At 37.5% G+C, this 22,618-nt stretch overlaps 1 protein-coding gene across 3 annotated transcripts in view; it reads right to left on the bottom strand.

Moving 5' to 3' along the window:
* Positions 1-22,618, bottom strand: part of Sh3glb1 (SH3 domain containing GRB2 like, endophilin B1) — a 33,758-nt gene extending 11,140 nt beyond the window's left edge. The window contains exons 1-7 of one of the 3 annotated variants that reach the window (XM_085677607.2): positions 22,447-22,618; positions 15,211-15,352; positions 12,753-12,881; positions 10,557-10,690; positions 8,392-8,484; positions 5,007-5,093; positions 3,175-3,198 (exon numbers count right to left, since the gene is read on the bottom strand). In XM_085677607.2, coding sequence (XP_085533733.1) covers positions 3,175-3,198; positions 5,007-5,093; positions 8,392-8,484; positions 10,557-10,690; positions 12,753-12,881; positions 15,211-15,352; positions 22,447-22,518 — 681 coding nt within the window. In that variant the 5' untranslated portion in view covers positions 22,519-22,618. The remainder of the gene's footprint in view (positions 1-3,174; positions 3,199-5,006; positions 5,094-8,391; positions 8,485-10,556; positions 10,691-12,752; positions 12,882-15,210; positions 15,353-22,446) is intronic. The other 2 variants (XM_085677608.2, XM_085677609.2) reach the window with 2 other exon arrangements.

Genomic DNA, 22,618 nt, shown 5'->3' with positions numbered 1-22,618 from the left:
CTCATTAAAGCCATGGTATTAGTCTTCTAAGTCTGAAAAAATTTAATGGTTAACTTCAGCTGAACAGCACCATACTGTGAAGCCCAGAGAGTCACACTGCACTGTCCAGACTTGAGATTCTGAGAAAGTAAACAGCAGGAATGAGCCTCATCTCTTCAGCAGGCTCCAGTATAACTTCAAGGTTGCTATAAATAGTCAAATGTCCTGAACTGTCTATCCACCTGACCAATATAATAGAGAATAATAAGCATCATCTGGTGTGGGAAGTCCTTCTGTATACGTGTTGCTTTGATTGGTTAATGAATAAGAAAACTGCCTTGGCTTGTGATAGGGTAGAGGACAGCTAGGTGAGGAAAACTAAACTGAATGCTGGGAGAAAGAAGGCAGAGTCAGAAGACACCATATAGCTGCTGCCAGGAACAGACGAGCTGAAACCTTGCTGGTAAACCACAGCCACGAGGCAATACAAAGATTAATAGAGATGGGTTAAATTAAGATGTAAGAGCTAACCAATAAGAAGCTAGAGCTAACAGGCCAAACAGTGATTTAATTAATACAGTTTCTGTGTGTTTTTTTCAGGAGTCTGGGTGGTCAGGAAATGAACAGGTGGCCTGTCCAACAACAATCATCAGTTTAATGAACAAGAAATGATACAGAAGAGAGGCTTAGAGACAATGAATTTTACCAATAATCATTGATCTTCTAGAGTGTCTTTTTTCTTTCTCACTTCATTTACAATTAAGGTAAAGATTAGTGGGGAAAAGACCATCTAATTTCTGCTAGCAAACTACCTATTTACTATGACCCTTTAACATGGGTTGGTGTATAGGAAGAGATCCTTTAAGATGTAACTTGGAAAATGGGCAAACTATATGCTAGAAAAGCTTATCATACTACTGAGGATTTGCTCTAACAATCTTGGCTGACCTACCTACTTACGTATGGCCTTAGGTTAGGTCTTTAGGAACATAAAGTTCTGAATTCTGTACATTTTTTAAATGATAAAATGATAGAAGTTAAAGTACACTAAAAGAACTCAAATCCTTAGACAAATTTACTGCGCTTTCATATACTCTTATATAAGACTATTTTTTTAAATATAAAAATATAAATTTCCCCTACTTTTCAGGGTTTTTTTTTTTTTTTTTTTTTTTTGGTTTTTTGAGACAGGGTTTCTCTGTAGCTTTGGAGCCTGTCCTGGAACTAGCTCTTGTTGACCACATTGGCCTCGAACTCAGATATCCGCCTGCCTTTGCCTCCCGAGTGCTGGGATTGAAGACGTGAGCAACCACTGCCCAGCTTACTTTTCAGTCTTGTAGACATATATATTTTTTTTTTATGAATTTGTACTAAGGAAAGATGCCCCAAGTGGTGGTCTGAATAAAAATTGTCCTTCATTGGCTCATGTACTGAACAGTCCAAAGTTGGTGATGTTATTTTGGGAGGTGTGGTGGTTTGAATAAAATATCCCCCACAGGCTCACAGGGAGTGGCATTATTGGAAGTGTAACCTTGTTGGAGGAAGTGTGTCACTGGAGGTGGGCTTTGGGTTTCAGATGCTCAAATCAGGCCCAGTGTCTTGCCTTTCCTGTTGCCTTTAGATTGGGATGTAGAACTCTCAGCTCTTTCTCCAGCACTAAGCCTGCTGGCATGCTTCTTGCCTTGAAGACAATGGACTAAACCTCTGAAACTGTAACCGCCCCCAACTGAATGCTTTCCTTTATAAGAGTTGCCACTGGTGCAGTGTCTCTTCATAGGAATGAAACCTAAGACAGGAGGTCATGGAATATTTAGAAGGTGCATCTTGCTGTAGGAAGTACAACTCTGTGGTGAGCTTTCTGAGTCTATAGCCTTGCCCCACTTCCTGTTTTTTCTTTCTTTGATTCCTAGGAACGGTTGAAAATGTGATCAGCCAGCTTCCTACTCCTATTGCCCTGCCATGCCTTCCCTGCCATGATGGACTCTCCCTCTCGAACCGTAAGTCAAAATAAACTTTCTACCTTAGGTGGCTTTTGGTCATAGTATTTTTATTACAGCCCAATTTTATGGTTCAACTTATATTCTCTCACATGTTATTCGGCCTTCTTTTCATGCTGGAGGTTCAAAAGAACTCAGAAGCCATGGTGGGACCACACTAGGCTGATTAAGATTCCACACAGGAAGATGAGATCTTAAGTCAAGCATTTCACACTGCGCTGCCAAGCCACACAATCAATAGTACAACAAACTATGCATGAAACACTGTAGAATCAGCAATTTTCTAAGTGATAGAATAAAAGTCAAGGCTCACCAAGCTATGTAAATATCTGAGGCCACAGTAAGTACCCACCCTCAATTACTAACATTATCCTCATTTGGAATGCAGACTTTGGTAAGTCTGAGAACCAGAAGTCAAGGACAAATGTCTGAAAACCTCAACTAAGTTTGGAAATGAATCTGCACTAAAATTATACTTTTCCTATTTAATTTCTTAAATTAAAACTTTATTTCCCAGCCAAAAGAAAGTGAGAGATGGTAACAGAGGCAGAGGGGCAGCTGACAACAGGCAGACTGGTGAGCTTTTACAAGTAGCAGTATGACACTAAGGGAGAAGACAAAAAAAACCAAAAGATCTGTCACATTGTACAATGATGAAGATGTAATTATGATTAATTATGATGTTGATTATAAATAAAATTACTTGTTATGCTGTGTTTTATGCAGGTATGAACTATACATTTTACAGGTATAAAATTTACTTTACATTTTCTACTAAAGTGAAAGAAAATTTCATTTTGGTGCTCAAGAGAACTACCTTTACTTCCCTAAAACCCAGTTCTCTGAAGACAGGTGGTCACAACATTCAGTATTCTTTACATTTGTAAAAATAATTGTCAATGAATAAATCAAGTATTTCACCTGTCTTCTAGCAAAGCATTAATATGGTGCCACTTGCTTAACTGTTGTCTAGGATTCCCCATGGTATATACAGCATCTTTGGAGCTCAATTCCACTGTTGTATGAAACTGCTAATAGTAAACAAACTTGATAATTTCCTTAATTTTCCAATTTTAAAAGAATTGCAACATAGTTCATAATTGTGAGTGACTCCAAAGCTCGTGCCCATTTAACATTTATTGAATGATTGTCAATTAAACTCTTGTTTCATGATTCTGTAGTTTAAAATTTTACTTACTTTTGTCACTTCCTCTGCCCAAATCTAGCCAGCATTAAAAATTAGAGAGAAATTTAGAGCATGAAATGAAGTTGGAATTTAACATTTCCTACAACTTAGTACAAAAAAATGTATTTAATTTAAATGGCATAGCCTCCCCCTTACAAAGTGAACACAATAGTAATGTAAATCAGTATAGCTGAATATATTTTGAAGTCTGCCTTTTATATGTATCAATACTACCAACTTCAAAATATTGTAACTCTACAGATAATAACTTAAGTTTTTGCAAATTGAGAATATTTGATCTTTCATAGAAAACCGACAGAGTCTCTAATGTAAAGTGAGAGGTTTGAACTACATGATTTCTAACTTTTCTTTTATGTATAAATTCTAAAATTTTAGTAAATAAAAGGATATACAGACATTGAATGTTACTGATACAACTATTTTTTGTATAAACAATCAATTTGAAATATAATAAATTTAAGGTTGTCAGTTAAAGATCTTATTCTAAGTAGATGATAAATGACTGTAAAACAAATGCTTTTAATAAATCAAGCAAAGTTTTGCAAATTGCTTAAGATATTTTTACCATGGACAAGAGAAAACCTGATTTATACAAAATTAAAAATGACTGAAATAGTCTCACCCTTTTCAATTACCTATAGATAGGTCAATGGAAATAAATAATACGTTCTCTTGCTATATAATGAAAGTTGTAATTTAGCCAGCACTTCAAAAATTAATAGTTGGGAACAAAGGCAAATTCCAAAACATCAGGTTTATTTTTCATGTTTTGATTCAATGCTAATAGAATAAAAGCAATCAACGAGCCATTAATTATTAAGTAGACTGTTGATTTCTTGTCACTTTAAATGGCAGTAATTTATTTATACTATAATTCCAAGAATTAATTTGCATGTGTCTGTGCGTTTGCATGATGGGGTGGTGGTAGTGGTACATATATAATAGAGGGTGGAGATTGACTTTAGGTGTCTTTCTTGTCTGCTCTCCACCTTACATTTGACCAGGGTCTCTTATTGAAGCTGGAACTTACCAATTAGCACTAGGGATTTTCCTGTCTCTACCCTGGCCTCCAGTGCTGGGGTTGTAGATATGCACTACAATATATGGATTTTTGATGTGGGTGCTGGGGAATCCAAACTCAGGTCCTCCTGAGTGCATGGCAAGCACTATACTAACTGAACCATGCACCCAGCTCCAAGGATTATCAATTGCTAGAGGCTAACATGAATTAACTCTTTTCCTATCTTCACATAATTTTATTTTATTAAAGTAAAAAACAAAAACCAAAAACAAATGTAACATCTCAAAACTTTCTTCAATTTGAGCTCAATGTGTACGTTAGTTATTATAAACAACTTTCATTCTCTTATTCCAAGCTATCACTACTCTGAAATTTTAAGGGAGTTAGTACTGGACATGGAGTAGCCCTGGCCATGGGAATCTATCGCATCCTGGGATGGCAGAAAAAAATTCTATATTGAATTCCAATAACAATATGATAAATATTGAAGTTATTAAACAAAAAACAAAGTTAATTTGTATACTTTTACTGTTTTCCAAGTAAGGTAAATCTTGGTGATTTTCACTGCTACAAGTGGCACAATGAAACTGCAGTCTAAACTAACACTACACCAATGATTTTAAAATCTGTTTTAACATGACCTACAAATCTGGCAGATCTTCAGGTTTCAGTATCACCTCAAGTGGTATTTTTCCCCAGACATAATCAATAATTAACTTTAGTTATTTAGATTTCTACATGCAGCTAATAGCAAGAGAAGGCATTTTACTGAAGATGTAGAAAACACAGTAGGCCAACAAACCTTCAGCCATTTTACATGCAGGAAGTTGAGCATGTAAGAGAAATTTACCATAATGCTATCTCCTTCAAGGCGGGCGGAGTTTAGTTGCTTAAGTGCATAGGTGGGAGACAAAGAACACATTATATCTATGAACACACCGGAACAGGTTACTTCTGTACAATAAAGCACATGCTCAACAGGCGTTAAGAGAGCTGCTGTTCTTTCTAGAAAAAACAAACTGTATTTGTTTTTCTACATATTTCATATAACGGTGCCTACCAAAAGATAAAGAATTTTCAAAATAAAAACCAGTTGGTATTTTATTTCAAACCAGACTTGTTTGGGGGAAACATACCTCTTTAAAAATTACAAATTAACTAACACAATTAAATTTTTATCTATAAATGCCTACTTCATACCAACAAACTTCCTATTAAACCTCATTTCTATGCTGTGTATTTTTGGCATCTCTAACCATTTCCTGTTTCAGTTCTCAGTCAGATCTTCCTCATACTATGAAAGTCACACAGTCCCTGTAATTCTAAAAAACTGAAAACACAAATGTGTATAGGTAAAGTTACGGGTGCGGACAGTGTTCTAACCTACTAGGATTACAGGGCAAATATTTAGATGGCTGTGGCAATACTTATGTCCACGGAGAGAACATACGCTATGTGAATTACCTGAAGGACCGTTTTCTCAGATTCCTTTAAATGCTAGAAAACACTAAAAACAGCGTTTTTTCTCATTAAAAATTTAAAAAGCTAATATTAAGTTACCAAATATAATTTAGATGCACTAATCCAAGTTTTTTCTTGATTCTCTGGCAAACTTATTTACTTTTTTTTTTTAAGAAAAACATTTCTCATTCACCCCATGCCAGCCTCAACGTCACTATGTAGCAGAGGGAACTCTAACTCCCAAGTCCCAAGTACTGGGATTAGAGGTGTATCTATGTCTGGCTTATTTTACTTTATTACTATTTATTTTGTGATGCAGGAAACAGAATCCAGGGCAGCAGTCTCTAGTGAGGTCACACTCTCACACAAGTCCTACTGCATCAACAAGCTGTTCATTTCCTTTTTCACTAGGCTGGCATATTTTGGGAAACACCTGTGATGCTGTTTTACCTTTCTTCAATACAGTAACCAGTACAGAAATTAGCCAATACTAGACACAGGTAGGTCAAAAACTTTTTTACTGATTGAGCTAAATCATCAAAAAGTTTAATCTAAAAATTTGTGGACTGAGGGTAGCAGAAATTTTTTGCACTATTAATGAACTTCGTATTAGAGTACATCTCACATAGAGAATTAAAAGAGCGAGAACAGGAAAACAGTAAAGGACACATTTTAGAAAGTGGAATAAACCTGGCTCCCAGACCTCACTAGGACAGTAATGGGCAGTCACAAAATAATACACATTAAAAAACAAAACAAACAGTGAAATTAAACAATATTTAGGGTACTTGCCAACTCAACACCAAGAAAAATATCAGAAAAAAAGCAAAAAAAAAAATAAGTAAATAAAAAGCAAAACTAAACTTGCAGTAGTCTGTATCATTTTCATTTACTTGAAAGACAGGGCAAAAAGTAATTCAGACTTACGGCAATAATGTCTGAAACAGAATGAAAAGAATGAACTATTGGGAAAATAGTAACAGATTTTTGTCTGGGCTAATACCTTCATTATTTGTCTACAGATAAATCTGATTGTACAATGTAGTAATTCTAAAAACCTTTACATAAATTGCTGGGTTATACCACCTGTATCATCTTTTAATTCTGAACATGAAATTTCATGGCTATATCAACTGCCAACAAGTTTTTCAGATGTATCAAGAAGAATCACTTCTCAGAAGACGACTCTATTTAGTGGAGCCACACGTCAGTAACACCAAAGGGCAGGTACAGCTAGATCTGTGTGCTTTCCGGCACTTTTCTAGGTTGAAAAGCAGCCATCATAAAGAAGCATCATAATGGTTGTTAAATAAATGTTTGTGTTGGAGCCTGGTAATATTATTCTTATTCCATAATCATCAAAGATTTTTTCTACTCTAGATATTTTTTCGCAATGATTCTTGTTAAGACTTTCCTAATTATAAAATTTGTATCTTAAAGTAAATTCAAACGAATTCATTTATCTTAACAACTAGAAACCAGTAGGGTCTCTTGCTATCTACAGCATTCTTTTATAAATTTTAATTTTACAGATAGCGTGCTTAAGGGGAATCACACTGTGTAATGATGTCATGATAAACGGAGACATGGAAATGAGAGTGAATTTGCATTTAATATCTTATCAAAGCTAGCCCTTCCCTAGCGGTAGCTAATACAAAGCACCAATTTCACCACAGAGCAATTTTCAACCTTTCTTTCTCCAAAGAAAACTATTGACATCACTAGTATTGTAACTATATGTTTATTATAAAATGATTGTGGTTGTGGTGGGAAGTCCCTCTTAACAAAACACATCCCTAAGTTCAAATTAAAATGTTAATTCCTCTAACAAACTCACACTCACTTATACTATTTTTCAAACTGTTAGAATTTAAATCTAATTTAAGTGCTGTATATAATAGAACAAAAATATACACAGCACGCCTATTAGACTAGGTTTAAAACTAAAACTACTTAATAAAAGTTATGCATAAAAACACTGGACTATAATTTTAATAGATAATTTTAAAAACTATTTTAAGGCTGGTTTTCTAAAAAATATAGCAAAACTTATTAATTCACATGGGTTTCTTCCTCTGAAAAAGCTACGAGGGAAACTATGTTAAGACTATTCAATCTTTTTTTTTTTTTTTTTTGTTTTTTTGAGACAGAGTTTCTCTGTGTAACAGCTCTGGCTGTCCTAGAACTAGCTCTCATAGACCAGGGTGGCCTCAAATTCACACAGATCTGCTTGCCTCTGCCTCCTGAGTGCTTGGATTAAAGGCGTGCATCACCACCGCCCAGCTAACACTATTCAATCTTTTGGAACTATTCTTGATGATAATTCCTTTATTTATTTTGAGTTAGATATGGAAAGAAAATTACTTTGTCATAGGCAAATATTCTCAAACTTGATTCATTTTAATCTTGATTAAAATCTTCTCCCATAATTATTTTTTAAAAATCCTATAATTATTTTTTTTAAAAAGCCTATTAGCCATGCACACTAGGAATGAAGCACAGAGCAGCTACAGTGTCACCTCAGTGCTGGGGACTGAAGCCTCCTGATAATGACCACTAGTGTTTACTTGGATGGATTTAGTTCTCATCAATCTCTTTCAAGACAAAAATACATTCCAAATGCCATAGTCTAGTCTATACCTTAAACAGTGTACTAGCAAAATACTTTTGAAGTTATTAAGTCAAAGTATTTTTCTATTAGAAACAGATAAACATACACTACTTACTGAACTTTTAGTTTCTGCAGCTTTTGCCTTTTTAAGTCTCGTTTTTGCAGCATCCAAATCCAGTCTCTTATTCTGTAACAGTTTTCTTTCTTTCTACAAATAATCAAAAAGAACAAAGTAAAAGCTAAGATTATCCACATTTAAGAAATCACCCTACATGGAGGATGTGTGCAAGCTCATAAAGACACCCTACAGGTATCTTTCCTTTTTGCTTGGAGATAGGACATCCACTATGTAGACCAGATCAGACTGGCCCTGAACTGTGGCAATACTCCTGCTTCTGCTTTCTGAATGCTACGATTATAGGCACATTATATCCGACATTCCCCTTACCCGCCCCATTAAAACTACTTCAAGACATTCCAGATTCTGAATCCAAGGAATTTGGAAAAGATGTCTCAGAAATAAAGGTGTATTGGTTTTAATATCTTGCCGTATGTTTCCCTCCTACCAGGCTTCCCTCTGGAACATCTGGCACTATCGGTCTTCGGATGCTACAATTAGGAGGTGTTAAAATAGCATTTACTTGGCAGAAGCCAGGGACGTTGCTAACCATCCTACAATGCAGTCTAGCTCCCACAACCGAGAGCCATTTGGCTGAGTGTCAGAGGTGGCTAGGGCTAAGAAGCTGTTTCAGATTGTTAGAGGGGCCTAGGACAAGGCTCTGTGAACTCCCTTACAGTCTGGGCAAGCTGCAAGTTACAGCAACAAATGTAACTCAATTACTCTAAAACAGAATTTCAAATTTATAGACAAAATAATACATAAACATAACTCAAGTTACTGTATAATGCTTTATACTAAATATAGTTGAGTCTGTTTTCTTAACTTTTATATTTCATATATCAGATTTCATTCTATTGACATGTTACTTGTTTAGTGGAAGGAATTGAACCCCAGTCTTCATCATGCTAGGTAAGCACTCTCATACTGAGCCATTTTCTTGGCATAAGCTAGTACCTTCTTTAGTTATACCAATTTAGGCCAAGCCCAAACTACTTATGTATACAGAGATGAAGTCATGCTTAAGCATACTGAAACTTCTAGGACACTCTGTAAAATAGAATATGCAAATTAAAGTTTGAGCGTGTATGTATACCAATGAGTAGCACTGAGAAAGTCTTATGGAAAAATAGCAGGAATAAGACAAGTTCATGGACTAGCAGATTAAATTTAGAAAGACAGTGACAACATAAATGTTTATGAAATAAATAACATTTTAAAAATATTACACTTCCTGGAACACATAGATAAAGTATAGGAGCAGAAATAATTAGTATAGCTGTTGTTTATAAATAACTCAAGTATAGAAGTAGAACTAATTACTAGGTTTCTAGTTTCAGTTAAATTAATATGCAAGTATACTATAATGCTACTTTGCTTTCATAATCATTACAGGAATTTCTGTTGTAAAACGGAGTGTGAGAGACCTTGGTGTGCTAGAGCCAAGGGGCCTCAGGGTGGGTGAGAAAGAGACATACCAAACAAACAGCACTCATGCGCAGGGTTTCTTTATTGGGTGGAGGAGAGGAAGGGAGTGCAGAGTGGCCTCGTGGGGGGGGTGAGAGAGAGAGAGAGAGAGAGAGAGAGAGAGAGAGAGAGAGAGAGAGAGAGATACAGGGATGTAGAGAGACAGACACAGACACAGACACAGACACAGACACAGACACACACACACACACAGAGGTGTAGAGAGGCAGAGAGACTAAGAGAGACACAGAGAGGCAGAGAGATGGGCAGGGGCTGGGGAGAAGGGAAGAGAGAGAAGGGTTGTGCCTTTTAAAGGAAGGAGCACAGTGCATGTGCACAGAGACCACACAGCAGGTTAGGGTATTGCCTGCTTACAAGGCATGTGCACAGTAGTGATGCATTCTGCCAGGTCTCCAAAGGGTGGGCTAGGTGTGCCTGAATACTAACAAATCCACCATAGATTTGAGAGTTGGTAATGCATGAAAATCAATGCACAGGCATATCAACAACAATGCAGGACTGAAAAATGGGGACTGTGTTACTAATAACTCTTTAAGGTTTGTGCTTGGATGAATAGGCACCTGTTCAGAGTATTTAAATGTTTTAATCTACAACATTTACCAGCACTAGGATTATGCATTAAAAACTAAGCATATATCTAAATTATGTGACAAATGGAATATTTCCCAACTCACTGCGATTGTTTTGTAATCCCCTTCTATAAAGTTTCTTAAAGGAGTGAGGAAATTTAAGGCTGATGTTTGAATCAGCTCTCTGTCAGCTGTTCCGATTCGTTTCTGTGTTTCTCCACATTTAATAAGGGCATTACCTGCAAAAGAAAAAAAATTTAAAAAGCAAATTAAAAGTAAATATCTAAATGAAAATGACAAAGATGAACTAACTGCCTAGCACATCATAACTATAATTTTTGTTGTTGTTGTTTTTGAGACAGGGTTTCTCTGTAGCTTTGGTAACTGTTCTAGAACTAGTTTTATAAATCAGGCTGGCCTCGAACTCACGGAGATTCGCCTGCCTCTGCCTCCTGAGTGCTGGGATTAAAGGTGTGCGCCACCACCACTTGGCCATAACTATAATTTCTAACAATCAAACCAAGAATGCTTGAAGACATTTACAAAGCTTTATGTGAAATTCATTCATTTTGTTATCATAAGCTAGGGGTGATGGTTAGTGTTAAGTGTCAACACGACAGAGTCTGGGTGTGTCTGTGTTGTGTTAATTGAGGAAGGAACACACATCTTCACTGTGAGTGCAACTCTTCCCTGGCAGGGACTGCAGACTCTGAAATACAGGATGAGCTGAGCACTAACTAGTGTTCATCTCAGCTTCTAATACAGATGCATGAACCATCTCTCTTATGTGTCTTTGCTGTAATCTGCAAGTGTGAGCCAAAAGAAACTCTTTCTCCCTCAGAAAGAAAGAAAGAAAGAAAGAGGAAAGGAGGGAGGGGGAAGGGAAGGAAGGAGGGGTAGGTGAGAGGAAGGAGGGAGGGAGAGAGAAAAAAAGGAAAACAGGCAGGCAGGCTCATGTTTCACAAGAGTTTAGTACAGATATTTAAACAGAGTTAGAGCAGACAGAAAGAGCGTGTGATCAGGATTCTATTTCCAATTCTCCTCCAGTAAACTTAGGTTCTTTAGATCTTAATCCTTTTATGTTAAAATGGGATTAGATCCACATTGTTAAGGAGTTAAGAGCCCTGTCTCTGAATTGTTATCAGGGTTGTCACAGATTATTTAGCCTCTTCAAACCTAAATTTCCTTGTTTTTAAAATGGGCACAACAGAATTTATACTATTAAAAATGTTACATAGCAAGACTCTGTTTCAAAACTCCAAAAGATATAAAAAGTGAGGATTTACCAAAATAATAAATATATTATATTGTGCTTAGACCAATGCCTAGGATACCCATTTCTGGCCATTATTTTCTAGTAATAGATTCTGTATAAGTTCAGAACAAGCAAGCAATAAAGCCTGAAATTTCTTTAAAATTAGCAGTCACACTTTAATTTCAGAGTTAATCATTTCAGATCTCTCAGATTTAGAATTATAAAGAATATACTGTAAATATTTCAATGCTACACACACACAAACACATATATTTATTCAGTCAACTAGTGGCATTAAATAATATTTAGGTTTGTTTCCTTCTGACACAAAGAGAATATTAGCACAGAAATCTGAAATAGTGTTATGCCATAAGAAAATTAGGTCTGATAATAGAAACATGGAACTTTGAGGTCTGTGTAGGACCAGAGTTGGCTTAACAGGTAAAGGTATTTGCTGCCAAGTCTGACAACCTGAATTTGATTCCTGAATTTGAAGAGTGCTAATTCCTTCAAGTTGTCCTCTGATCTCTGAATAAGCACTGTGGTATGTACACCACACACATTCATATAGACGTACATAGTCACATACATGTACCCAGAGCAAAATAAAACAACAACAAAAAACTTCAAATGTAATACAAGTTGCTCCAGCAATAACAAGCTGGTCACCTGTAAACAGTGACGGAAAACAGGAACTAGAAATGCCGCGCACTTACGCATCCAGAGAGGATGACCACTGACACACCTGGGCTAACACTGCAGCAGTTACAAGCAATGTGGTCTGGCCGATCACTTAGCATGTGAAGTGCTTTAATATCAATAAGCACTCAAAGTTTTAATGTAAGACATTACAACAATTTCTACTATAACAGAGGCATTGAAAGCTAGTAAGAATATGACTTCATTTAACATTTAGATCTAAAAGATCTAAGATGTGAATGTTCTAAATAACTATTTTTCCATCAGAATTTTAACATAATAAACAAAGTTAAGATTGGCTCTACTGTATGCTCACATCTTTAAACAGAACCCTCAGTTCCACTCACCATAAGCTGTCCCTGGGCCGAACTCGGTCCCGGCATCGATCATATACTGTCCCAGAAGCTCCGGGTTGTTTACACGACTCGGGGCTTTTCTATCCAGTTTCTCATAAACAAATTCTTCTATCCTGGCATCTAGGAGAAAGGTTACAAATACCAGTGTTTCAAAAGACAGACCTGTAACTCCAGTACTGGGGAGGTGGAGTTCATGGCCAGCCTCTATTACACAGAGAAGACCTTTTCCCAAAACCCAAAACAAATGAAAAGAATTTTAAATCAATCAGCAAGTATTTCAAAAAAGCAAAATTATTTAGAGGTTTGTTCCCCTCCAGTCACTTACTACTTCTTAAAAATATAAAATTAGCATTTATTCAAGTATATATCTTTAAATTTAATAATATATAATTATATGTTGACTATTATATAATCTCTAAAAGTTTATAGTTCAGAAACCTGGTAATATACCTTAGTATAGAAACATTCTCAAGTTAAACTTGTTATTTGGGTATTCTTTGAGATCTTAAGTTTCAGAAGAAGAATTATAAACTTAATATCCAGTGAAGCTGCCTTTAATCTACTCTAAAGTTATGTTCATCATCTTAAATAAAATCAGGGCTAGTCAGCTACAAAAGCCATAGCTGACATGTTTTATCATGAACATGCATGAATTCTCTCTTACAGAGAGTCTAAATACAGACACAGAGTCTAAACTTCAGACCCAGCAACAGTGTGATCCCTAAAACTTGTGCCCACGTGCATGCACACAGGGACATGTGGCAGTCAGAAGTGAATGTTTGGTGTCTTCCTAAGTGACAGTGAAAAGTTTTCCTTCCTTCCTTCCCTTCCTTCCTTCCTTCCTTCCTTCCTTCCTTCCTTCCTTCCTTCCTTTCTTTCTTTCTTTCTTTCTTTCTTTTTCTTTTTTTTAAAGAAAAAGGTCCTGAAACAGTAATGGAAATACAAGTTGGTGAAAATAATGTTATAAAATTTATAACACAAAAAAGGGTTAGTCTGTAGTACACAAAATATATTAATTAGACAATGTCAAAATAATCCTTGATTTTTGGCAGAGTCTGCAGCAAAACCACAAGAATTTTAAAGCAGAACTTAAACACCTTTTGTTAGTTAGGCACAGAGGCTCACGCCTATAGTCTCAGAACTCTGGAGGCAGAGGCAGGAGATTATCTGTAAGTTTAAGGCCAGCCTGATCTGCTTAGTTAGTTCCATGTTAGCAGAGCTATACAGTGAGACCCCACTTCTAAACAAAAACAAAAAACAAAACCCCAAAACCTTTGCTGACAACCAAGATGAATCATTTTGAAAGAACACCCATGAGTGCTGTCCAGGTTTTAGGTTTCTGATTGTGATTTTCAGCTACAATTGCTTTTGAGTTATATGATCAAGAATTAAAAGGTGAAGTCTAAATTGATTTTGATTCAGTAAATAAAATATGTGGTAAATTAGTAAATACTGCTTCCATTCATTAAGTCATTCCCCAGATCTGAAAGTATGCAGGCAATTCTGCTATAATGTTATGCACTTATGCATTTTCTTTAAACTATAAAACCTATAGGACTTTCAGAGAAAATAAGAGGTTACTTTAAGCCCATGAATTTTATAATCAGAGCACAAAACAATCAACCTGGCTTACTAGGAAACAATGAAAAGGAGGATAGTTGGGCACTGTATTACAGTTCTCGGCTTGCCAGTCATGGGCTTACTTGCCATTCTGAAAAATACACCGCATACAAACTGTTCTATGTATGTGGGACCTCTGGGTAGAAAAAGAACTAGAAGTAAATTTTAAAGTATAGCTGTATATAACTTAAATGTTCTTTAATGAGCAGAGACATTGAACTGTGTCCCTGATAACCAAAGATAAGAAGCCTCATTCGAGGCTTCCATACTTATTTTATAAAAGTTACTACAGTTTAACTACAATGGCATACGATTATTAGTATTTTTGTAATGCTTGAAATGTAAGGCTATGGAATTTTGCAATGTGTTCACAAAAGCAATAGGGAAAGGAAAACAGGCATTGTAGGCTTTTCCCTTTAGTTTTGATATTTAAAATGTACCTTAAAAAGACGAGCTGTCTATATTTGCTTCTAGGTGAAGCTCCCCTTCTAGTTAGCTACTTTGCATAAGAGGCTCACTTAGCAGTCCCATTTCTAAGAATTAGTGCACACCCTATTTGCAAGGCTATTGACTTGTGTGATCCTAAACACTTGGCGATTGTACAAAAATTAAGTGCAATAACTTATGGGAAAATATGAGATTTAAAATGTGAGGACTCTAAAGTGCTACTGTAAACCTGTTAGGAGGTATACAGAAAATTTCACCATCTCTTCCTAATCCAAATCACACTTGATAGAAAAGCCATAGACCTGAAAGACACAGACTCTACTTTCAACCTTAAAAACGTTTACCAGCAATACGTAGGCTGGACAAGAAGCAAATATCTTACTTGGATTTGGCTGCAAAAGCACTTCAGTCTGTTTCATTATCTTTTCTGTCCATATTTTGGTACATTCGGCTTTGCTAAGAAGGTTTTCCAAGTGAGCATCCAATTCCGTCTTCTCTGCTTGGCCAAGCTTCTCTTCTGTGAACTGTGATTATTTAAAATAAGTATATAAATATATAAACACATCTCAAATATATGCTAGGAAATTGTTAATAAGTGAAAATCAAATTCAAATCCAAATAATCCTAAGCATATAAACAAATAAACTCCAGGCTTATCTGTAAACCATTACTTATGAAAGTTTTGTGTGTGTGTGCATGCCTATGGTAATCCATCACCCTTACTACAGCACTTATGATGACTATTTTATGTCTTCTGCTAACATGCATGATGTGAATTCTAAATTTCATGGTACATAAACATTCCTAACAATACTGAGATTTGAACTGGTGAAATCTGAGTTTAGATCCTGACTATATGTATGCTAACTGACACAGGCAACTTTCTTATAAAAGTGATATAACATATTATAATCTTTTTGAGATAGGGTTTCACTGTGTAGCTCAAAATGGTTTTTGACTTTTTTCAGCTTCCCAAATCATAAACATTTTGAGGATTAAGAAAGACTGTCTACAGAAAAAATATCTGTTTAGAACCTGCTAATTGCTACTCAAATTTGAAATATTTAAATTTTGACTTATTTATTACTTACAAGTTGAATCATACCCAAGCTACACATTTGTGGGACCTATGCAGACACCACTTAGGTTTGTTTCTTCAGGGTATGTTCTAACAAGGTGTTTATAGGTTATATTTTGCTACATTATTCACACAGTAGAAGTATTTTTATAAGACTTATTTTTTAAAACAAATTTAAATATGTGTATGTGTGTGTGCATACATGAGTGTAGGTGCCCAGAGTCCAGAAGAGGTAACTGATCCCTGAAGTTGGAATTACAGGGAGTTGTCATCCATCAGACATGGGTGCTGGGAACTGAACTCAGGTCCTCGGTCTGCAAGAGCAGTTAGTATGTATTCTTATCCACTGGGCCATCTCTCCAGGCCCAAAGTGGAGGTGTTCTCTTTAAAGGTAAGAAAATGAGGTTGGATACATTCAACATACCCATTTTTATTATATGGCTGTGACGGTGGCTAAGGAAAGGCAGCAGTGTCTATATAATAAGAGAAAAAAGGTCTCTGTTCATATGGAGTCTTCTGGGTACTTTCAACTAATCACCAGATGTGATATCTGAAGTGCTACATCATCTGTAACTCTCTTCTAGAATATATGGTGTTTGCCCTTTACTGTAGAAAAATCCAGTGGTTAGCTAATAAAACAATGTCTACCTTTCTCTCCCCTCACTTACAATCCTTTCTTTTGCTTTATTTTTCTGAGTCTTATATCCATATCCTTGGGCCTTACTATTACTAAATACTTTCAAAGGATTATCAGCACTCTTAGCTGAAGGGTCCACATATTCTTTACTAAAGAGCCTATATAGGGCCAGAGACCAACTACTTCCTTGAGACCCCCAAAGTTGCCATATACTGGACACAGGCAGTACCCTGTAACTAAGAATTGCGTAGCAATAATGGCAAGCCCCTGATGCTGAGGTCAGCCATATAAACTGCACTCTCATTCTGAGGATGCAGTCTGGTATTCTTTACTTTAGGGATTCTAAGCAGCAGATCTTTTGGAGAGGCATATATTAGAATTTTACATGTTAAAACTTCACCTCCAATGGTGAGGTAAAACTCAGAAAGCACAGAGACAAAGGAAACACACTTAGATGAACATCTTTAAAAGATGATCAAGAAAAACTTCTTTTAGCTTTTAAAATATATGCCAGTTGTTCCTTTATTCCATCCATTCCTTCAACAAATATTTAGTCTTTCCTTAAAAAGTTAAAATTACATTTTATTTAGTGTATATGCGCATGCATATGCACATATGTGGCAGTCAAGAGTGCAACTTGTAGCAATAGGTTCTCTCCTTCTATATGTATGTATATACATATATATACATCACACACACACACACACACACACACACACACACACACGCTAGTTACTAACTAGTACTCACTAGGGTAAGCACTTAGGTTTCCAACAAAATAGGCAAAGTTTCTGTTCTTAAGAATCTAACATTTTTGTAGGGAAGAAACAAAGCTTAAACAATCAGCATATGCTCAACAGAAAACCAACCAGACGACTCTGCTGTTTTCTGAGTGATGTAATAAATCTAAGTAGAGAGGAACAGCTATTGAAGAGGAGAAAACAGGAGAATCGGGGACATCGTCACCGAGGAAGAAGCAAGGTACAGCCTGGGAGGGGAGTTTAGAGAGACGGCATCGGTGAGGAAGGAGCAGCTTACGTGCCATGTTTATACGTATCAAATATTAATTTCCTTAGAGAATCTGTTGTGACTAAGACTAGATTTTCAAAGAACAGATTAATAACAGAAGTCAACATCATGAATTTAAACATCATTATCTATTAGGTCAGTGGTTGTGTGAGGTACTCTTCTAGTAAGTTTGGTCTGTTACAAGGTAGAACTAACTGAAACGTATTATCTAAGGGTGAGGAAAATACAGCCCCTCCCTGTCTAGTATGCAAAATCTCAGTTTTGTCTAACATGTTTAGAAACACTAGATTTACAGTACAGATTAGAAACTATTAAAACATGTTTATGACAGTGACTCAAGAAATTGTCACTGAATTTATCAAAACAAGTTAGGATTCAGGCAAGTTTGGGACAGTATTTCAGAGCTAATGATTAGAAAGTCAGTTATTTGGGAAAAAATACTTAATAATCTCAGTCTAGTAGGCCTGTTGGCTTATTATTTTTTATATTTTGGTCTTAAAAATATAGTGAGAATATAAGAGAGCAAAGATGATATTTCTAACAAGTCATATATTTGCTATGGACTTAAGAGTCTTCAAAGAAACAAGAAAAAAGCGAACTTTATATAACTTATAAATAAATATATAACTGTGACACCTAATCATGGTTGTCAACTTCATATACCCGGTCAAAACAAAACAAAACAAAACAAACAAACAAACAAAAAACCAAAGGAGGAACTCCCTCCATCAGACTGGCCTGTAGGCATGTCTGTGGGGCATTTTCTTGTGAACCTGAGGTAGGGGACCCAGCCCACTATCATCTGTAGGCAGGTGGACCTGGTCTCTTCCGTGGGTTCCTGCCTTGGCTTCCCTTGCTGGTGGACTGTGAACTCTAAGACTAATAAACCCTTTCTTTCCGAGTTGGTTTTGATTATGTCTTTATCACAGCGACAGAAAGCAAACTCGAACAGTGACTCATATACAGTGAGACTCTACAAAAATAAAAACTTTTACTTTAGTGAGCAGACAATGAACAAAACAAACCCTCAAAGACAGTAACAGTAACCTCCTCATGGATTACTGTTAGGAGTCTGAATGTGGAAACTTGCTAGAAAACAGCGCTGAAGGAAGGCCCACATGAGCAGGCACTGAAGAACCTGCAAACATCCCCACATTCACATTCAGTTTTCTGTCGTTACTATACTCATATATATGCCTCATATTTCAGTAAACATAGTTTTGTTATTAGCTTTTCAAAAATTTTAACACATTTGCTATTATCATCATTATTGAGAGGCAGACAATCATGCATATATACCCAGTCTGGCCTTCAACTTGATTTTCCTGCCTTACCTTCCTGAGTTCAGGCATTGGGGTATGTGCAACCATGCGTAGTTTATTTTTACAATGACTTTTTTCCCCCTCAATGAAGATAATGCATCTTTGTCATGCTTCTGAATTTCCCAATGTCAGGGCTCAGTTTATGTTCAAAAATTCCAGATACTAAGGTATGTATCATTAAAAAAAAAACCTTACAGGATAGGGATAATAATTCTAGTGAGGAATAAGTTGAGAGTTGGAGTTATTTAAACATTTTATCTGAGGTGTCAGAGTTGGGATTGAATAATTTTATGCTGACCTCAAGAAGTTAGTAATCTTCATTTTACTCCCATAATTCAAATATACCATACCCTGGGCTTCCTTGTTTGCAGCACTGTAGGTCTATCTTTGCTTCTTACAGGACACTCAGTTAATTACCAAATTAAGGATGGCTTAAATGCTATCTTGAATTTAAAAAAAACGTGGGAGGGGCTAGGGCAGATCCACAGTAACACTGCTAATGTTATATTTCTGTTTATCAAAATGCAAACTTATAAAAATAATAATTTCCCAGGATCTTACATTTGGGGGCCCAACTTCTCAAAAAGTATAATCTGATGCACAGTGTTTCATACTATTTCATCTGTAGCACAGAAAACCAGCATGAAGATAAAACGTTTAATTCACAGATTCTCTCTAGACACTGCTTTAAGGCAGGGACTGTGATGAGTAAGTAACGCTCAGCCACTTATACATTCTATCCTAGTATTTTTCTAAGTCAAGACTTATCTACCTATTTATATACTTGAATAGTTTTGAACTCATGTTTTTTTTTTTTTAAGCAAGAAATTTAATTTCTAATAAAAATGTCTGGGTGACATGAAAGTACCTATAGTAGTTGATCTGAAGACAGAGAAGGCTTGGCTCCCCACTACCTTCATCGGCACAGCTCTTAGAACTATTCTTAGCATGAAGCTGGCACTGGCACTGTACCTGCATCACCACAGCTTAGAGAAGTAACTCGGTTATTGACTAAATGCTGAAATAAAAACCAGTGTTTTGTTGTAAACTACTATGCCAGCATTCTAGGTTTCATGTTTTGTTTTAGAAACACCCCCTTTTCCTTAAAAATTTAATTAAAAAACACTGTGGAATGTGTCAAACATACAAAACCTAACCGTATAGTGGAAACAGTATAATGAAACTTTGTAAGCCTGTACCCACAATTCATCTTCAATAACTATCACCGTTCTGCTAATCTGCTCTCAACTGTACAGCAAACCCCAAACTGTAAGTTTAACCATAATATTTCAGCACGTGACATTAATAGTTACAGACAATATAAAAGGAACCTTAATACTAAAGGAGACTTTCTCCATTTAAAATTTTCCCTTTTTAATAAAAATTGGTTGAATCCAAAATCCAAGGGGTCCTTTTTCACACATCTTTTTCTCACACTCCAGGGCTAATGTGACAGTCAAGACTGCCAACTAAATCACAAACACCCTCAGCCAGTGTGATCACAGCTCTTTCCCACGGGATCTCCCCAGTATCCCTAGAGCCCCAGAGTCTTTGAACTTGTTTCTTTTGTCTGGAATACCTTTCTTCCAAAACAAAAGCCAAGCAAAACCTCCACATACTGTGTCTCAATACTTCACTCAGGTCTCGTACTCATCCTATGAGAATAGCATGCCGAATTCCCCCACTGCTGCAACTCGACAATCACCTCTCCTAGCACACTATTCACTACCATCACCTGCTATGCTCTAGTCTGCGTTCTGTGAGACTAAGTTTCATGAGGAGAAACACTTTGTTGATTGTATTAGCTGCTAGTCAGTGGTGTTCCTAATACAGAAGCTAAGCATGGAACATATGCTGGAATAAGACTGAAAATTATTTGCCAGCTCACATATTAGGATACAACTTAAAAACCTTTTTAAAAAGCACTTGAAACAACGAACAATTAAAATTTATTTGGGAAGTGCAGCTTTTAAGTTTTTCTAGATTTACTTTTTTAAAACTGAGTCTTTCAATAATTTAGATTGAATTTCATAAGTGTGCCCTGTTGAAGAAGAATACATTATGTGTCTGAAACAACTGTATTAAGCTGTGGCATTCTGAAATGTCAACTCTTCATTAAATATCCAGAATACAGGTAAGCAACACTAGACAAAAAAATACCGGACTCTGTTCTCTAGTGGAGTCGATCTTAAGTCTAAAAATGTTTTTCTTTAAATTTATTTCGCTATACATATCTGGGAAGGACGGAGGATAAAGGATAAAGTATGGCAGCTAGCTTGTCAATCATCGGTTCAGGAAATCAAAAGCAAGATGGAATTAGAATCTCCCATCTGTCCGAGTTACTCACTGTTGATAACAAATGATCTTCAAGGTCTTTTAGGGCCGCATCGTGTTGCTAGTCTACACGTAAGCCTGCAGTGCTCACTCAGAAAAATCAGCTTCTAGTACTGGAGTAGGCCAGAGGGCAACAGCTTACAACTAGCCACACAAGTCAAGCAAGCTATTTACACCTCTGAGGCTGCTTCCTTTTATCCAAAGGAGGTTACTATTGCGTCTCTGGCGAGGTGACAGAGGGTGCAGCGAATATGTTAAATGTACAGCAAACTGCTCGTCACACTATTTTTCATAAGATAGGCGGTCATTAATTGGGGGCCTCTCTCATTCTTTTGCCAAGGACATCTCAATAGGACATCAACGATGTCAATAAAATTAGGGTAAAAGATACAAGAAATGAAGTAACAGAAGGGACGTATAGTGCGGTGTAATTCTGGCACACGGGACATTACTTTTCTCCTTACAGAAGAGAATGCTGTTGCTACCCTATGTCAGTAACGCAAATACCAGATTGTTTATAACCCGTGTTGTGAAATTGACATCTGTTCATAGATTTAACTGCGTTTGCATCATGTGTTGACTGTAAAAATCAGCCCAAGTTCCCTATTGCCCAAGTTCTCTTCCTTGATTACAGAATAAGGAGACGCAGCGAACTCTTCCCCTCCAAGGGTGCCAGAAAAATACCAACGTGACCACGGACACAACAACACGAGTCCTGCCCGCCTCTCACCCCTGCCAAATGGGCAATGGGTAAGGGCGCCCCTAATCCCAGGTTTCCTGCGTCCTTGGTGAAGTTGGGGCGCCGACAGGGACAGGCGATCTCCATTACCCGCACGGACTGCTAAGCTCTGGTGGGAACAGAGCTGGCAGAAGGGCAGGAAAAGGAAACTCCCTCCTTGGACGCGGCCCGGAGGGCGAGGGCGACCCAAGGGAAGGGTGGGGGTGGCGCAGAGGTGCTCAGCCTGCCCTGGCTCGCCCGCCGGGGCACCGAGGCCTCCGGCCCGGGGTGAGCCCAAGGTGTCCGGGGTGGCGGACGCTCGGGGCCGCGTCCGGGCTCGCCTCGCTCGGCGCCGAGCGGCGGTTGGGCAGAGCGAAGCGGAAACGACCGGCGGGACCGGGGCGCCAGGCCGCGCCCAGCAGCAGGCCGGGTCGTTGGCGTCGTCGTCCCCCTCGGCCTCCCCGGCGCCACCGCCCCGTCCTCAACCGTCGCCGCCGTACCTGCACGGCCCGACTGAGGAAGGTGCCCGCGTCGGCCGCCAGCTTCTTCACGTTGAAATCCATGATGTTCATGCCGGGCGACGGCGGCGGCGGCGGCGGGACAGAGCCGCCGGCTGGGCTAGCGGGGAGGCGGGGGACGCCGCGGAGACGGCGGGGCTGGGGCGCCGGGCGA

This window comes from Myodes glareolus, chromosome 17 (assembly GCF_982192425.1).
Source record: "Myodes glareolus chromosome 17, mMyoGla1.1, whole genome shotgun sequence".
In the NCBI taxonomy this organism is placed as follows: domain Eukaryota; kingdom Metazoa; phylum Chordata; class Mammalia; order Rodentia; family Cricetidae; genus Myodes; species Myodes glareolus.
Note: the sequence above shows the minus strand (reverse complement) of the source record. Positions and strands in the feature narration are given on the sequence as shown.